This window comes from Corvus brachyrhynchos, unplaced genomic scaffold, assembly GCF_000691975.1.
Source record: "Corvus brachyrhynchos isolate BGI_N302 unplaced genomic scaffold, ASM69197v1 scaffold219, whole genome shotgun sequence".
NCBI classification, from domain to species: domain Eukaryota; kingdom Metazoa; phylum Chordata; class Aves; order Passeriformes; family Corvidae; genus Corvus; species Corvus brachyrhynchos.
In genome coordinates this window covers 1,681,628-1,696,480 of record NW_008240034.1, presented here as the reverse complement: position 1 = coordinate 1,696,480, position 14,853 = coordinate 1,681,628, and the positions used below count along the sequence as shown (strand labels likewise).

Sequence of the window (14,853 nt, the reverse complement as noted above, 5' to 3'; positions counted from 1 at the left end):
GATTTGGCTGCGGAGCTGCTCGATGAGCTCGGGGTTCTGCTGCTGCATCTGCTGCGCAAACTGCTGGCCCCTGGGGACACACGGGGACACCGCTGACACCGGGGACACCGGGGGGACAGCGGGGACACGGGGGGGACACCAGGGACACTCGGGGACACCAGGGACACTCGGGGACACCGCTGACACCGGGGGGACAGCGAGGACACAGGGGGACAGCGGGGACACAGGGACACCGCTGACACCGGGGACAGTGGGGACACAGGGGGACAGTGGGGACAGCAGGGACACAGGGGGGACACCAGGGACACTCGGGGACACCGCTGACACCGGGGACAGCGGGGACACGGGGGACAGCGGGGACACAGGGGGACACCGGGGACAGCAGGGACACACGGGGACAGTGGGGATACCAGGGGGACACCGGGGGGACACCAGGGACACACGGGGACACCGCTGACACCGGGGACAGCAGGGACACACGGGGACACCGGGGACACATGGGGACAACAGGGACACATGGGGACATGGGGGACAGCGGGGACACATGGGGACAACAGGGACACAGGGGACAGGGGGACATGGGGGACAGCAGGGACAGTGGGGACACACAGGGGACACCGGGGACACACAGGGAACAGCGGGGACAGTGGGGACACACGGGGACAGCGGGGAAACGGAGGACATATGGGACACCGGGACACACGGGGACACGGGGGACAGCAGGGACACACAGGGACAGCGGGGACACACAGCACAGTGGGGACACATGGGGACACACAGGGACACAGGGGACAGTGGGGACACCAGGGACACATGGGGACACTGCTGAGACCGGGAACACCAGGGACAGCAGGGACACGGGGGACACATGGGGGACACAGGGACATGGGGGACACTGGGGACAGCAGGGACACACAGGGACACCAGGGACAGTGGGGACACAGGGGGACACTGGGGACATACGGGGACAGCGGGGACACATGGGGACACACAGGGACACAGGGGACAGTGGGGACACCAGGGACACATGGGGACACTGCTGAGACCGGGAACACCAGGGACAGCAGGGACACGGGGGACACATGGGGGACACAGGGACATGGGGGACACTGGGGACAGCAGGGACACACAGGGACAGCGGGGACACACAGCACAGTGGGGACACATGGGGACACACAGGGACACAGGGGACAGGGGGGAGACCAGGGCGAACAGGGGGACACATGGGGACACTGCTGAGACCGGGAACACCAGGGACAGCAGGGACATGGGGGACACATGGGGGACACACGGGGGACACAGGGACATGGGGGACACTGGGGACAGCAGGGACACAGGGGACACACAGGGACAGTGGGGACACAGGGGGACACCAGGGACAGTGGGGACACCGGGGACAGCAGGGACACATGGGGACACATAGGGACATGGAGGACAGCAGGGACACAGGGGACAGTGGGGACACACGGGACAGGACACAGGGACACATGGGGAGACATGGGGACACCGCTGAGACCGGGGACACCAGGGACAGTAGGGAGATATGGGACACTGGGGACAGTGGGGACACTGGGGACAGTGGGGACATGGAGATATAGGGACACCAGGGACACGGGGGACACCGGGGATACAGGGACAGGGGGCACTGAACACAGGCTAGAGGACACAGGGGACATCAGGGACACAGGACAGGGGACACCGAGGATACAGGGACACCAGGGATGGGGACACAGGTGACACAGGGACACCAGGAGACAGCAGGGACACCGGGAACATTGGTGACACAGAGACACAGGACCAGACACACTGGTGACACAGGACTGGGGACACTGGGGACACTGGATACCGGCGACACAGGAGACACTGGGGACACTGGACAGGGGACACTGGTGACACAGGGACATGGGGCACTGGTGACACAGGGACACCAGCTGTCAGGTGACACTGGTGACACAGGGGACGCGGTGACACAGAGACAGGAGACACAGGGGACAAGGGACATTGGTGACAAGACAGGGAACACAGGACAGGGGACACTGGTGACACAGGACAGGGGACACAGGCAACACCCTGGGACATTCCCAGCTCCAGGACTGTCCCCCATTCCCACCCTGGGACATTCCCAGCTCCACATCCAGGACTGTCCCCCGGGATTGTCCCTCTGGCCCCACCCTGGGACATTCCCAGCTCCAGGATTGTCCCCCATTCCCACCCTGGGGCATTCCCAGCCCTGGATCCCAGATTTTGTCCCAGGATTGTCTCTCCTGGCCTCACCCTGGGCATTTCCCAGCCTTGGATCCCACATTTTCCCCCGGGATTTCCCCCCAGGATTGTCTCTCCCTGCCCTCACCCCGGGCATTTCCCAGCCCTGGATCCCAGATTTTCCCCAGGATTGTCTCTCCTGCCCTCACCCCAGGCATTTCCCAGCCCTGGATCCCAGATTTTCCCCCAGGATTGTCTCTCTGGTGCCACCCTGGGCATTTCCCTGCCTTGGATCCCAAATTATGCCTCTGGCCCCACTCAGGGACATTCCCAGCTCCAGGATTGTCCCCCATTCCCACCCTGGGGCATTCCCAGCCCTGGATCCCAGATTTTGTCCCAGGATTGTCTCTCCTGGCCTCACCCTGGGCATTTCCCAGCCTTGGATCCCACATTTTCCCCCGGGATTTCCCCCCAGGATTGTCTCTCCCTGCCCTCACCCCGGGCATTTCCCAGCCCTGGATCCCAGATTTTCCCCAGGATTGTCTCTCCTGGCCTCACCCAGGGCATTTCCCAGCCCCAGATCCCGGATTTTCCCCCAGGATTGTCTCTCTGGTGCCACCCTGGGCATTTCCCTGCCTTGGATCCCAAATTATGCCTCTGGCCCCACTCAGGGACATTCCCAGCTCCAGGATTGTCCCCCATTCCCACCCTGGGGCATTCCCAGCCCTGGATCCCAGATTTTGTCCCAGGATTGTCTCTCCTGGCCTCACCCTGGGCATTTCCCAGCCTTGGATCCCACATTTTCCCCCGGGATTTCCCCCCAGGATTGTCTCTCCCTGCCCTCACCCCGGGCATTTCCCAGCCCTGGATCCCAGATTTTCCCCAGGATTGTCTCTCCTGGCCTCACCCAGGGCATTTCCCAGCCCCAGATCCCGGATTTTCCCCCAGGATTGTCTCTCTGGTGCCACCCTGGGCATTTCCCTGCCTTGGATCCCAAATTATGCCTCTGGCCCCACTCAGGGACATTCCCAGCTCCAGGATTGTCCCCCATTCCCACCCTGGGGCATTCCCAGCCCTGGATCCCAGATTTTGTCCCAGGATTGTCTCTCCTGGCCTCACCCTGGGCATTTCCCAGCCTTGGATCCCACATTTTCCCCCGGGATTTCCCCCCAGGATTGTCTCTCCCTGCCCTCACCCCGGGCATTTCCCAGCCCTGGATCCCAGATTTTCCCCAGGATTGTCTCTCCTGGCCTCACCCAGGGCATTTCCCAGCCCCAGATCCCGGATTTTCCCCCAGGATTGTCTCTCTGGTGCCACCCTGGGCATTTCCCTGCCTTGGATCCCAAATTATGCCTCTGGCCCCACTCAGGGACATTCCCAGCTCCAGGATTGTCCCCCATTCCCACCCTGGGGCATTCCCAGCCCTGGATCCCAGATTTTGTCCCAGGATTGTCTCTCCTGGCCTCACCCTGGGCATTTCCCAGCCTTGGATCCCACATTTTCCCCCGGGATTTCCCCCCAGGATTGTCTCTCCCTGCCCTCACCCCGGGCATTTCCCAGCCCTGGATCCCAGATTTTCCCCAGGATTGTCTCTCCTGGCCTCACCCAGGGCATTTCCCAGCCCCAGATCCCGGATTTTCCCCCAGGATTGTCTCTCTGGTGCCACCCTGGGCATTTCCCTGCCTTGGATCCCAAATTATGCCTCTGGCCCCACTCAGGGACATTCCCAGCTCCAGGATTGTCCCCCATTCCCACCCTGGGGCATTCCCAGCCCTGGATCCCAGATTTTGTCCCAGGATTGTCTCTCCTGGCCTCACCCTGGGCATTTCCCAGCCTTGGATCCCACATTTTCCCCCGGGATTTCCCCCCAGGATTGTCTCTCCCTGCCCTCACCCCGGGCATTTCCCAGCCCTGGATCCCAGATTTTCCCCAGGATTGTCTCTCCTGGCCTCACCCAGGGCATTTCCCAGCCCCAGATCCCGGATTTTCCCCCAGGATTGTCTCTCTGGTGCCACCCTGGGCATTTCCCTGCCTTGGATCCCAAATTATGCCTCTGGCCCCACTCAGGGACATTCCCAGCTCCAGGATTGTCCCCCATTCCCACCCTGGGGCATTCCCAGCCCTGGATCCCAGATTTTGTCCCAGGATTGTCTCTCCTGGCCTCACCCTGGGCATTTCCCAGCCTTGGATCCCACATTTTCCCCCGGGATTTCCCCCCAGGATTGTCTCTCCCTGCCCTCACCCCGGGCATTTCCCAGCCCTGGATCCCAGATTTTCCCCAGGATTGTCTCTCCTGGCCTCACCCAGGGCATTTCCCAGCCCCAGATCCCGGATTTTCCCCCAGGATTGTCTCTCTGGTGCCACCCTGGGCATTTCCCTGCCTTGGATCCCAAATTATGCCTCTGGCCCCACTCAGGGACATTCCCAGCTCCAGGATTGTCCCCCATTCCCACCCTGGGGCATTCCCAGCCCTGGATCCCAGATTTTGTCCCAGGATTGTCTCTCCTGGCCTCACCCTGGGCATTTCCCAGCCTTGGATCCCACATTTTCCCCCGGGATTTCCCCCCAGGATTGTCTCTCCCTGCCCTCACCCCGGGCATTTCCCAGCCCTGGATCCCAGATTTTCCCCAGGATTGTCTCTCCTGGCCTCACCCAGGGCATTTCCCAGCCCCAGATCCCGGATTTTCCCCCAGGATTGTCTCTCTGGTGCCACCCTGGGCATTTCCCTGCCTTGGATCCCAAATTATGCCTCTGGCCCCACTCAGGGACATTCCCAGCTCCAGGATTGTCCCCCATTCCCACCCTGGGGCATTCCCAGCCCTGGATCCCAGATTTTGTCCCAGGATTGTCTCTCCTGGCCTCACCCTGGGCATTTCCCAGCCTTGGATCCCACATTTTCCCCCGGGATTTCCCCCCAGGATTGTCTCTCCCTGCCCTCACCCCGGGCATTTCCCAGCCCTGGATCCCAGATTTTCCCCAGGATTGTCTCTCCTGGCCTCACCCAGGGCATTTCCCAGCCCCAGATCCCGGATTTTCCCCCAGGATTGTCTCTCTGGTGCCACCCTGGGCATTTCCCTGCCTTGGATCCCAAATTATGCCTCTGGCCCCACTCAGGGACATTCCCAGCTCCAGGATTGTCCCCCATTCCCACCCTGGGGCATTCCCAGCCCTGGATCCCAGATTTTGTCCCAGGATTGTCTCTCCTGGCCTCACCCTGGGCATTTCCCAGCCTTGGATCCCACATTTTCCCCCGGGATTTCCCCCCAGGATTGTCTCTCCCTGCCCTCACCCCGGGCATTTCCCAGCCCTGGATCCCAGATTTTCCCCAGGATTGTCTCTCCTGGCCTCACCCAGGGCATTTCCCAGCCCCAGATCCCGGATTTTCCCCCAGGATTGTCTCTCTGGTGCCACCCTGGGCATTTCCCTGCCTTGGATCCCAAATTATGCCTCTGGCCCCACTCAGGGACATTCCCAGCTCCAGGATTGTCCCCCATTCCCACCCTGGGGCATTCCCAGCCCTGGATCCCAGATTTTGTCCCAGGATTGTCTCTCCTGGCCTCACCCTGGGCATTTCCCAGCCTTGGATCCCACATTTTCCCCCGGGATTTCCCCCCAGGATTGTCTCTCCCTGCCCTCACCCCGGGCATTTCCCAGCCCTGGATCCCAGATTTTCCCCAGGATTGTCTCTCCTGGCCTCACCCAGGGCATTTCCCAGCCCCAGATCCCGGATTTTCCCCCAGGATTGTCTCTCTGGTGCCACCCTGGGCATTTCCCTGCCTTGGATCCCAAATTATGCCTCTGGCCCCACTCAGGGACATTCCCAGCTCCAGGATTGTCCCCCATTCCCACCCTGGGGCATTCCCAGCCCTGGATCCCAGATTTTGTCCCAGGATTGTCTCTCCTGGCCTCACCCTGGGCATTTCCCAGCCTTGGATCCCACATTTTCCCCCGGGATTTCCCCCCAGGATTGTCTCTCCCTGCCCTCACCCCGGGCATTTCCCAGCCCTGGATCCCAGATTTTCCCCAGGATTGTCTCTCCTGGCCTCACCCAGGGCATTTCCCAGCCCCAGATCCCGGATTTTCCCCCAGGATTGTCTCTCTGGTGCCACCCTGGGCATTTCCCTGCCTTGGATCCCAAATTATGCCTCTGGCCCCACTCAGGGACATTCCCAGCTCCAGGATTGTCCCCCATTCCCACCCTGGGGCATTCCCAGCCCTGGATCCCAGATTTTGTCCCAGGATTGTCTCTCCTGGCCTCACCCTGGGCATTTCCCAGCCTTGGATCCCACATTTTCCCCCGGGATTTCCCCCCAGGATTGTCTCTCCCTGCCCTCACCCCGGGCATTTCCCAGCCCTGGATCCCAGATTTTCCCCAGGATTGTCTCTCCTGGCCTCACCCAGGGCATTTCCCAGCCCCAGATCCCGGATTTTCCCCCAGGATTGTCTCTCTGGTGCCACCCTGGGCATTTCCCTGCCTTGGATCCCAAATTATGCCTCTGGCCCCACTCAGGGACATTCCCAGCTCCAGGATTGTCCCCCATTCCCACCCTGGGGCATTCCCAGCCCTGGATCCCAGATTTTGTCCCAGGATTGTCTCTCCTGGCCTCACCCTGGGCATTTCCCAGCCTTGGATCCCACATTTTCCCCCGGGATTTCCCCCCAGGATTGTCTCTCCCTGCCCTCACCCCGGGCATTTCCCAGCCCTGGATCCCAGATTTTCCCCAGGATTGTCTCTCCTGGCCTCACCCAGGGCATTTCCCAGCCCCAGATCCCGGATTTTCCCCCAGGATTGTCTCTCTGGTGCCACCCTGGGCATTTCCCTGCCTTGGATCCCAAATTATGCCTCTGGCCCCACTCAGGGACATTCCCAGCTCCAGGATTGTCCCCCATTCCCACCCTGGGGCATTCCCAGCCCTGGATCCCAGATTTTGTCCCAGGATTGTCTCTCCTGGCCTCACCCTGGGCATTTCCCAGCCTTGGATCCCACATTTTCCCCCGGGATTTCCCCCCAGGATTGTCTCTCCCTGCCCTCACCCCGGGCATTTCCCAGCCCTGGATCCCAGATTTTCCCCAGGATTGTCTCTCCTGGCCTCACCCAGGGCATTTCCCAGCCCCAGATCCCGGATTTTCCCCCAGGATTGTCTCTCTGGTGCCACCCTGGGCATTTCCCTGCCTTGGATCCCAAATTATGCCTCTGGCCCCACTCAGGGACATTCCCAGCTCCAGGATTGTCCCCCATTCCCACCCTGGGGCATTCCCAGCCCTGGATCCCAGATTTTGTCCCAGGATTGTCTCTCCTGGCCTCACCCTGGGCATTTCCCAGCCTTGGATCCCACATTTTCCCCCGGGATTTCCCCCCAGGATTGTCTCTCCCTGCCCTCACCCCGGGCATTTCCCAGCCCTGGATCCCAGATTTTCCCCAGGATTGTCTCTCCTGGCCTCACCCAGGGCATTTCCCAGCCCCAGATCCCGGATTTTCCCCCAGGATTGTCTCTCTGGTGCCACCCTGGGCATTTCCCTGCCTTGGATCCCAAATTATGCCTCTGGCCCCACTCAGGGACATTCCCAGCTCCAGGATTGTCCCCCATTCCCACCCTGGGGCATTCCCAGCCCTGGATCCCAGATTTTGTCCCAGGATTGTCTCTCCTGGCCTCACCCTGGGCATTTCCCAGCCTTGGATCCCACATTTTCCCCCGGGATTTCCCCCCAGGATTGTCTCTCCCTGCCCTCACCCCGGGCATTTCCCAGCCCTGGATCCCAGATTTTCCCCAGGATTGTCTCTCCTGGCCTCACCCAGGGCATTTCCCAGCCCCAGATCCCGGATTTTCCCCCAGGATTGTCTCTCTGGTGCCACCCTGGGCATTTCCCTGCCTTGGATCCCAAATTATGCCTCTGGCCCCACTCAGGGACATTCCCAGCTCCAGGATTGTCCCCCATTCCCACCCTGGGGCATTCCCAGCCCTGGATCCCAGATTTTGTCCCAGGATTGTCTCTCCTGGCCTCACCCTGGGCATTTCCCAGCCTTGGATCCCACATTTTCCCCCGGGATTTCCCCCCAGGATTGTCTCTCCCTGCCCTCACCCCGGGCATTTCCCAGCCCTGGATCCCAGATTTTCCCCAGGATTGTCTCTCCTGGCCTCACCCAGGGCATTTCCCAGCCCCAGATCCCGGATTTTCCCCCAGGATTGTCTCTCTGGTGCCACCCTGGGCATTTCCCTGCCTTGGATCCCAAATTATGCCTCTGGCCCCACTCAGGGACATTCCCAGCTCCAGGATTGTCCCCCATTCCCACCCTGGGGCATTCCCAGCCCTGGATCCCAGATTTTGTCCCAGGATTGTCTCTCCTGGCCTCACCCTGGGCATTTCCCAGCCTTGGATCCCACATTTTCCCCCGGGATTTCCCCCCAGGATTGTCTCTCCCTGCCCTCACCCCGGGCATTTCCCAGCCCTGGATCCCAGATTTTCCCCAGGATTGTCTCTCCTGGCCTCACCCAGGGCATTTCCCAGCCCCAGATCCCGGATTTTCCCCCAGGATTGTCTCTCTGGTGCCACCCTGGGCATTTCCCTGCCTTGGATCCCAAATTATGCCTCTGGCCCCACTCAGGGACATTCCCAGCTCCAGGATTGTCCCCCATTCCCACCCTGGGGCATTCCCAGCCCTGGATCCCAGATTTTGTCCCAGGATTGTCTCTCCTGGCCTCACCCTGGGCATTTCCCAGCCTTGGATCCCACATTTTCCCCCGGGATTTCCCCCCAGGATTGTCTCTCCCTGCCCTCACCCCGGGCATTTCCCAGCCCTGGATCCCAGATTTTCCCCAGGATTGTCTCTCCTGGCCTCACCCAGGGCATTTCCCAGCCCCAGATCCCGGATTTTCCCCCAGGATTGTCTCTCTGGTGCCACCCTGGGCATTTCCCTGCCTTGGATCCCAAATTATGCCTCTGGCCCCACTCAGGGACATTCCCAGCTCCAGGATTGTCCCCCATTCCCACCCTGGGGCATTCCCAGCCCTGGATCCCAGATTTTGTCCCAGGATTGTCTCTCCTGGCCTCACCCTGGGCATTTCCCAGCCTTGGATCCGGGCATTCCCCATCCCTGGACCCCATATGTTCCCCAGTATTGTCTCTCCTGCCCTCACCCCGGGCATTTCCCAGCCCTGGATCCCAGATTTTCCCCAGGATTGTCTCTCCTGGCCTCACCCCAGGCATTTCCCAGCCCTGGATCCCAGATTTTCCCCCGGGATTGTCTCTCCTGGCCTCACCCTGGGCATTTCCCAGCCCTGGATCCCGGATTTTCCCCGGGATTGTCCCCCAGGATTGTCCCTGTCCCCGCACTCACGCCTGGATCAGGCTGGCCAGGTCGTTGGTGGAGGGGCTGCTCCCGGCTGCTCCCATGGCGTTGTGGCCTCCCGAAATCATCCCGGACATTCTGTGAGGGGGAGGAAAAAAGTGTCAGAACTGGGGGGAAAAGAATAATAATAAAAAAAAAAATCCCTAAAAACCCCAGTGTTTTCCACTTGGGAATGGGAGCACCTTCCTATCCCAGGGATTATGGAATTCCCTGCACCAGCTTTCCCTTGGTCAGCTGCAAATAAGGAATTCGGCTGAACAAGAAATAAAAATAATGATAAAAACATCACAATTCCCAGATTCCCGGATTTATGGATTAAAACCCTGCCCTTCCTCACACCAGCTTGTTCCCTGCTCTGCATCCAAGACTGGATTCCCTGGATTCCCTCATGGAGAACAGCCCAGGACTCCCAGCCCCATCCTTGGGCTGTATCCAGGTGGGAATTCCAGCTGGCACCAGGCACAGGAGCAGGGAGAAGCAAATGGGAGCCGAGTGGTCTCATCCCAAAATCCTTGGATTTTGGGGCTCCTGAGGGTCTCTCTGTCCTCCCGTGCTTCAAAGGGATGAGTAGGAATGGGCTGGGCCTCACTGGGTTTATGAATTTATCCATTTTCCCCCAAATATTGTGAACTGATCCTCAGAACCATCCAGGAATGGGAATATTCCCATTCCAAGCAAGCTGGGAAATGCTGAAATCCCATAAAACCGCAGCAAAGCCAATTCCAGGGCTATGATCCATCCCATCCCACTTCCCTCTGGAATCATTTTATTAAAATCCCGCCCAAAACTCAGCCCAGAGCACCCAAACCCCACCCCCAGCTCAGGGAACTGGGCTTGTTCTGAGCCCCCTCCACATTCCTGGCCCAAATTCCTGCCTGCTCCCACCAGGAAAGGCCAAACACAGAGAGAGACTGGAATGAGCAATTCCAAGAGGGAATAAAAGCAGGATCCAACTCACAGCTGTTGCACTTGGGGGTTGTTCATGAGGTTTGATGCCTGTGGGGAATAAAAACAACACCTGAGTGAGGCAGCCCCCCAAAAGGGGGAGGAAAGGAGGGGGAAAGGGGGGGAGAAAAGAGGGAAAAAAGGGGGGAAAAAGGGAGGCAAAGAAGAGCAAAGCCCAAGCCCAGAGCAGAACAGGCCCTTCCACAGCCTCGGCAAAGCCCGTGGAGGAAATCCCTGGATTTCCTTGGAGCTGAAGGGAACAACTGCAACTCCCAGAAAGCTCCAGGGATTGGGAAAACCCATTTGGGGAGACACTGGAGAGGCTCCATGCCAAGGAATCCCGGCTGGGATTGGGAATTACCATGCTCATGAAGCCGGGGTTGTTCAGCAATCCGGCCAAGTCGAAGCCTCCGGGGCCGCCGGTCTGCAGGAGAAACCAGAGCTCACTCACTGCCAGCCCTCATTCCCAGAGTTACCAGAGCCAGGGAATCCCATCAGGAATGGTTTGGGATGAAGGGATCCAGTGCCACCCCCTCGAACCCCCACACCTCCCACGAAGCCGGGGTGCTCCGAGCTGGCCTTGGACACTTCCAGGGATCCAGGGGCAGCCATGGCTTCTCTGGGAATTCCATCCCACTCCCTCAATTCCTTCCCAATATCCCATCCAATCCTCCGCCCTCTGGCAGTGGGAAGCCATTCCCTGTGTCCTGTCCCTCCATCCTTTATCCCAAATCCCTCTGCAGCTCTCCTGGAGTCCCTTTAGACTCTGGAAGTGCCTCCCTGGAGCTTCTCTTCTCCAGCCTTTCCTTGCACACTTCCAGCTTCTCTGAGAATTCCATCCCAACCCCTCACATCCAAGGATTCCTTCCCATTATCCCACTTAACCCTTCCCAAGAACCCCTTTGTCCTGTCTCTCCAGGCTCTTGGAAAAACCCTTCCCCCATTCTTTGCAGGCTCCCTTCCTTCCTCCCAGAAGGATCCCAAATCCCTTAAACCCTGACAATGGGAAGAGGTTCTGTCCCAACCCTCTGGAAAACCTCAGCCTGGCAGGGATTGGGCTCACAGAGACTCCTTGTGCTCACTCCCCCTGGAATCCCAATCTGGAAACCCAAATTCAACCCCTCCCTCCCTCACCTCTGCCCTGGAAAAGCCCTTGGAAAATTAAAATCCCCTTCAAAATGATGCCCAAGGACATTCCTGCCTGGAACAGTGCAGCCAGCAGCTCCCTGCCTGGAAAACCTCCAGGTTTCTTTTCGAGAAAACAACTTTTTGTATTAAAAAAAACCCCTAAAAACACCTTTGGTGTCGCTAAAAGGGCACGGGGAAAATAAAAAAAGGTCGATTTTGGAGAGATTTAATCCCCAAAGTGCAAATTGCTGTCGTAAAACCCTCATCAGGCTCCTTCTCCAGCTGCTTCCAACCTTCCCAAAGCGACCGTGAGGAGGAATTTTGCCCTCTGGATTTCAGTGGGATGCTCACAGCACAATCCTCCACCACCTCCAGCCCAAATTTCACATTTTTAACACCGCCCAGGCAGCACCTGTTGGATTTTCACCTCCTCTAACCTTAACAAACTCCTAAATCCCACGACTCACCGGACTGGGAGTCTCCTTCATTTTCTGTTCAGCTATTTTGAGGTTGGATTTGTAGGTCTCGTTGTCTGGATCCAGCTCCAGAGCTTTTTTGTAGTAAACAACAGCTTCTGTGTGTTTGTTTAAGCTGGACAGGGCCAAGCTGGGGAAAGAAAACCAAAATCCAAGTCACAGAGGGGATTTTTCGGGTCGCTTTTTAAAATCCAACTGTTAACTTTCAAGCGCTCCTTGAAGTTGAGAAATCGGGAATTTGGTTTTTTTCTCCACCCTAAATAACCTGAAACAGCATTTGCTGTAGTTGGGGTCGATGCCGATGGCTCGCTCGCAGTCCCGCACTGCTCCCGCGTAATTCCCCAGTTTGCTGTAGGCAGCAGCTCTGGAAGAAAGGGGGGAAAAAATAGGAAGCAGGGAATGCTGAGCAGCTGGAATATCCTGAGGGATGTCATCCCTGTCCCCTCCAGCAGAGCCAAGTGTGGGTTTGAGCTAAATTTGAGCTGAATTTGAGCTAAATCTGTATCCAGGTGAGCGATTCCAAGCCTGGCTCCGTGCAGATCCCGGCTCTCATTTCTCCCGGTGACATTCCAGGATCGCTTCCTAGCTCAGAGAATTCCTTTGGTTTCCCCTCATCTCTCAATTTCTCAACATTTCCCCACGTTCCAAAGAGGGAAAGCTTTCTTTTAAAGCCTGGACACTTCCATGGAGCCGGGGGCAGCCACGGCTTCTCTGGGAATTCCATCCTATTCCCTCCCAGGGAACAATTCCTTCCCAATATCCCATCCAATCCTCCCCTCTGGCAGTGGGAAGCCATTCCCTGTGTCCTGTCCCTCCAGCCCTTGTCCCAAATCCCTCTCCAGCTCTCCTGGAGCCCCTTTAACCACTGGAAGTGGCTCAACTTCCCTAACTCTGAGACGCACCAGCCCCAAACCCTCCCACAGAGCTCAAAGCATCAATTTCCTGCCCCAAAATCCCCCTTCCCACCATGTCCAGGTGGATTTGAGCTCCCACCACAACCAGGTGATTAAATGAAATTAAGGTTCCAACTCTGCTTTATCCAACATTTGCCTTCCAAACACTTCTCAGAACCGAGAAACACAAAAATCCCCCTTCCACAGCCGATTTCGCACAGAGCTCCCCGAATTCTCAGTGAGGAGCCTCCAGCTCCTCATTTCATCCCTTAATTCCTCTCCATCCCACTCTGCATGGAAGCAGACACCATTTCCTGGCATTCCTTATCCCCTCCAGTGCCTAATAAAGGTCATTTCCACACCCACACCCCATCCCGAGATGCCAGGAGGCACCAACAGATCAGCTCCAACCACACAAGCGAGGAGCTGATCCAAGAGTCCCCAAAAAAATCCTTTAAAAGGAAAAAAAAAAGGGATTTTTTGGAGCATTCAGGGATCTTGGATCCGAGTGAGGAGGAGCTGGGGAAGCTGCCCAGTACCTGTTGCAGAAATAAACGGCGTTGGCTGGGTTTAACTCGATGGCTTTTCCATAAAAAGACACGGCAGCCTCGAAATTTTCTGCCTTCATTTGGTCGTTTCCTAAAAGGAGAGTGGGAAAGGCTCGTGAGGGAAGGGGGAAAAAAGCAGGGATATATCCGAGCACCAGGCCCAGATCCATGGAAATAGCACAGAGCTCTGCCAGCGTGAGGCTGGAGAGCTGTCCTGGGAATTGCAGCATTCCTGATCCTCAGCACAACACCCCAAAAATCGCCCCAGGTGCTGGCTCAGGTGGGAGCGCTGCGTCCACACTCATCCCACTTTTTCCCAGGAAAAGATCGTGCACGGAGCAGGAAGGATGGGTGCTCTGCTGCACACCTCACGGGTTTTTTGGGATAAAAAAATCCCACTGATCCAGCATTCCTGGTGGCAAAATCTCCCCAAGCAGAGCAAGAGGAAGAAATGGAAAAACTTCCCTTTCCCCGCCTCCCCCTGCCCCATTCCAAGCATTCCCCAGGTGCCTGGGAATTAAAATTCCCTCCCAATTCCCACCAAACCCTCCTTATCCAGCAGCTCCAGGGGTTGGTACCTTCAGTCTTGAGTCTTTCAGCTTCAGCCACGTCATCTTCCGAGGGGGTGACGGGCTCGGAATTCGTTCTGGAGTGTTCCAGCTCCTTCCAAGGAGAGGGAGAAGCTGAGATAAGGATTCCCACTGAGCTGTCCCACACTTCCCACTTTTCCAGCCCAAAACATTCCCCTCCCACAGGGCTCTGAGGGGAGCAGCAGCCTCCTGGAAATCCAGCAGAACTCAGGGAAACAACAAAAAAAAAAGGGAACATTTCAGGGCACTCTCTCACCTTCCCTGCCACAGCTTCAAATATTTCGGGAAGGGTCTGGGACACAGCCAGGCTTTGGTCTTCCATGGAGACTCCAAACGCTGTCTCCAGGCACTGGATGGCCACTGGAAAGGGAGAGTCAGGTCATTAATTGATAAATATTCATCCCTCTCCCTTATCTCTTGAAAAAACTGGGGAAAAACCACCCCAAACCACCCATTTTCCCCACACCAGATTGGATTTTTGGGCCGTAGTCTCAGACTTTGGCAAAGCTCTTCCCTCTGGATATCCTGGATGGAGCCAATCCCAATTCCCACCCCCCTTAAGGGATTCCTGGGGTTTAGGAGTGAATGAGGCTGGGGCTGCAGCAGCTGGGAAGGTGGGAATGCCCCGGCATTCCAAGGAGAGATCCACACATTCCCCTTGCTCCGGGAAGTGCGGGGACTCCGAGCCGCCTCCTTCCCTGCTTGGGAAGCTGCTCCCAGGGA

General features: G+C 57.9%; 1 protein-coding gene across 1 annotated transcript in view; it reads right to left on the bottom strand.

Annotated features, from left to right (window-relative positions):
* Positions 1-9,534: 9,534 nt before the first annotated feature.
* Positions 9,535-14,853, bottom strand: part of SGTA (small glutamine rich tetratricopeptide repeat containing alpha) — a 6,739-nt gene continuing 1,420 nt past the window's right edge. The window contains exons 2-9 of the mRNA XM_017743888.1: positions 14,387-14,490; positions 14,119-14,203; positions 13,532-13,631; positions 12,365-12,463; positions 12,091-12,229; positions 10,857-10,919; positions 10,509-10,546; positions 9,535-9,628 (exon numbers count right to left, since the gene is read on the bottom strand). Of these exons, the coding sequence (XP_017599377.1) occupies positions 9,535-9,628; positions 10,509-10,546; positions 10,857-10,919; positions 12,091-12,229; positions 12,365-12,463; positions 13,532-13,631; positions 14,119-14,203; positions 14,387-14,490 (722 nt within the window). The remainder of the gene's footprint in view (positions 9,629-10,508; positions 10,547-10,856; positions 10,920-12,090; positions 12,230-12,364; positions 12,464-13,531; positions 13,632-14,118; positions 14,204-14,386; positions 14,491-14,853) is intronic.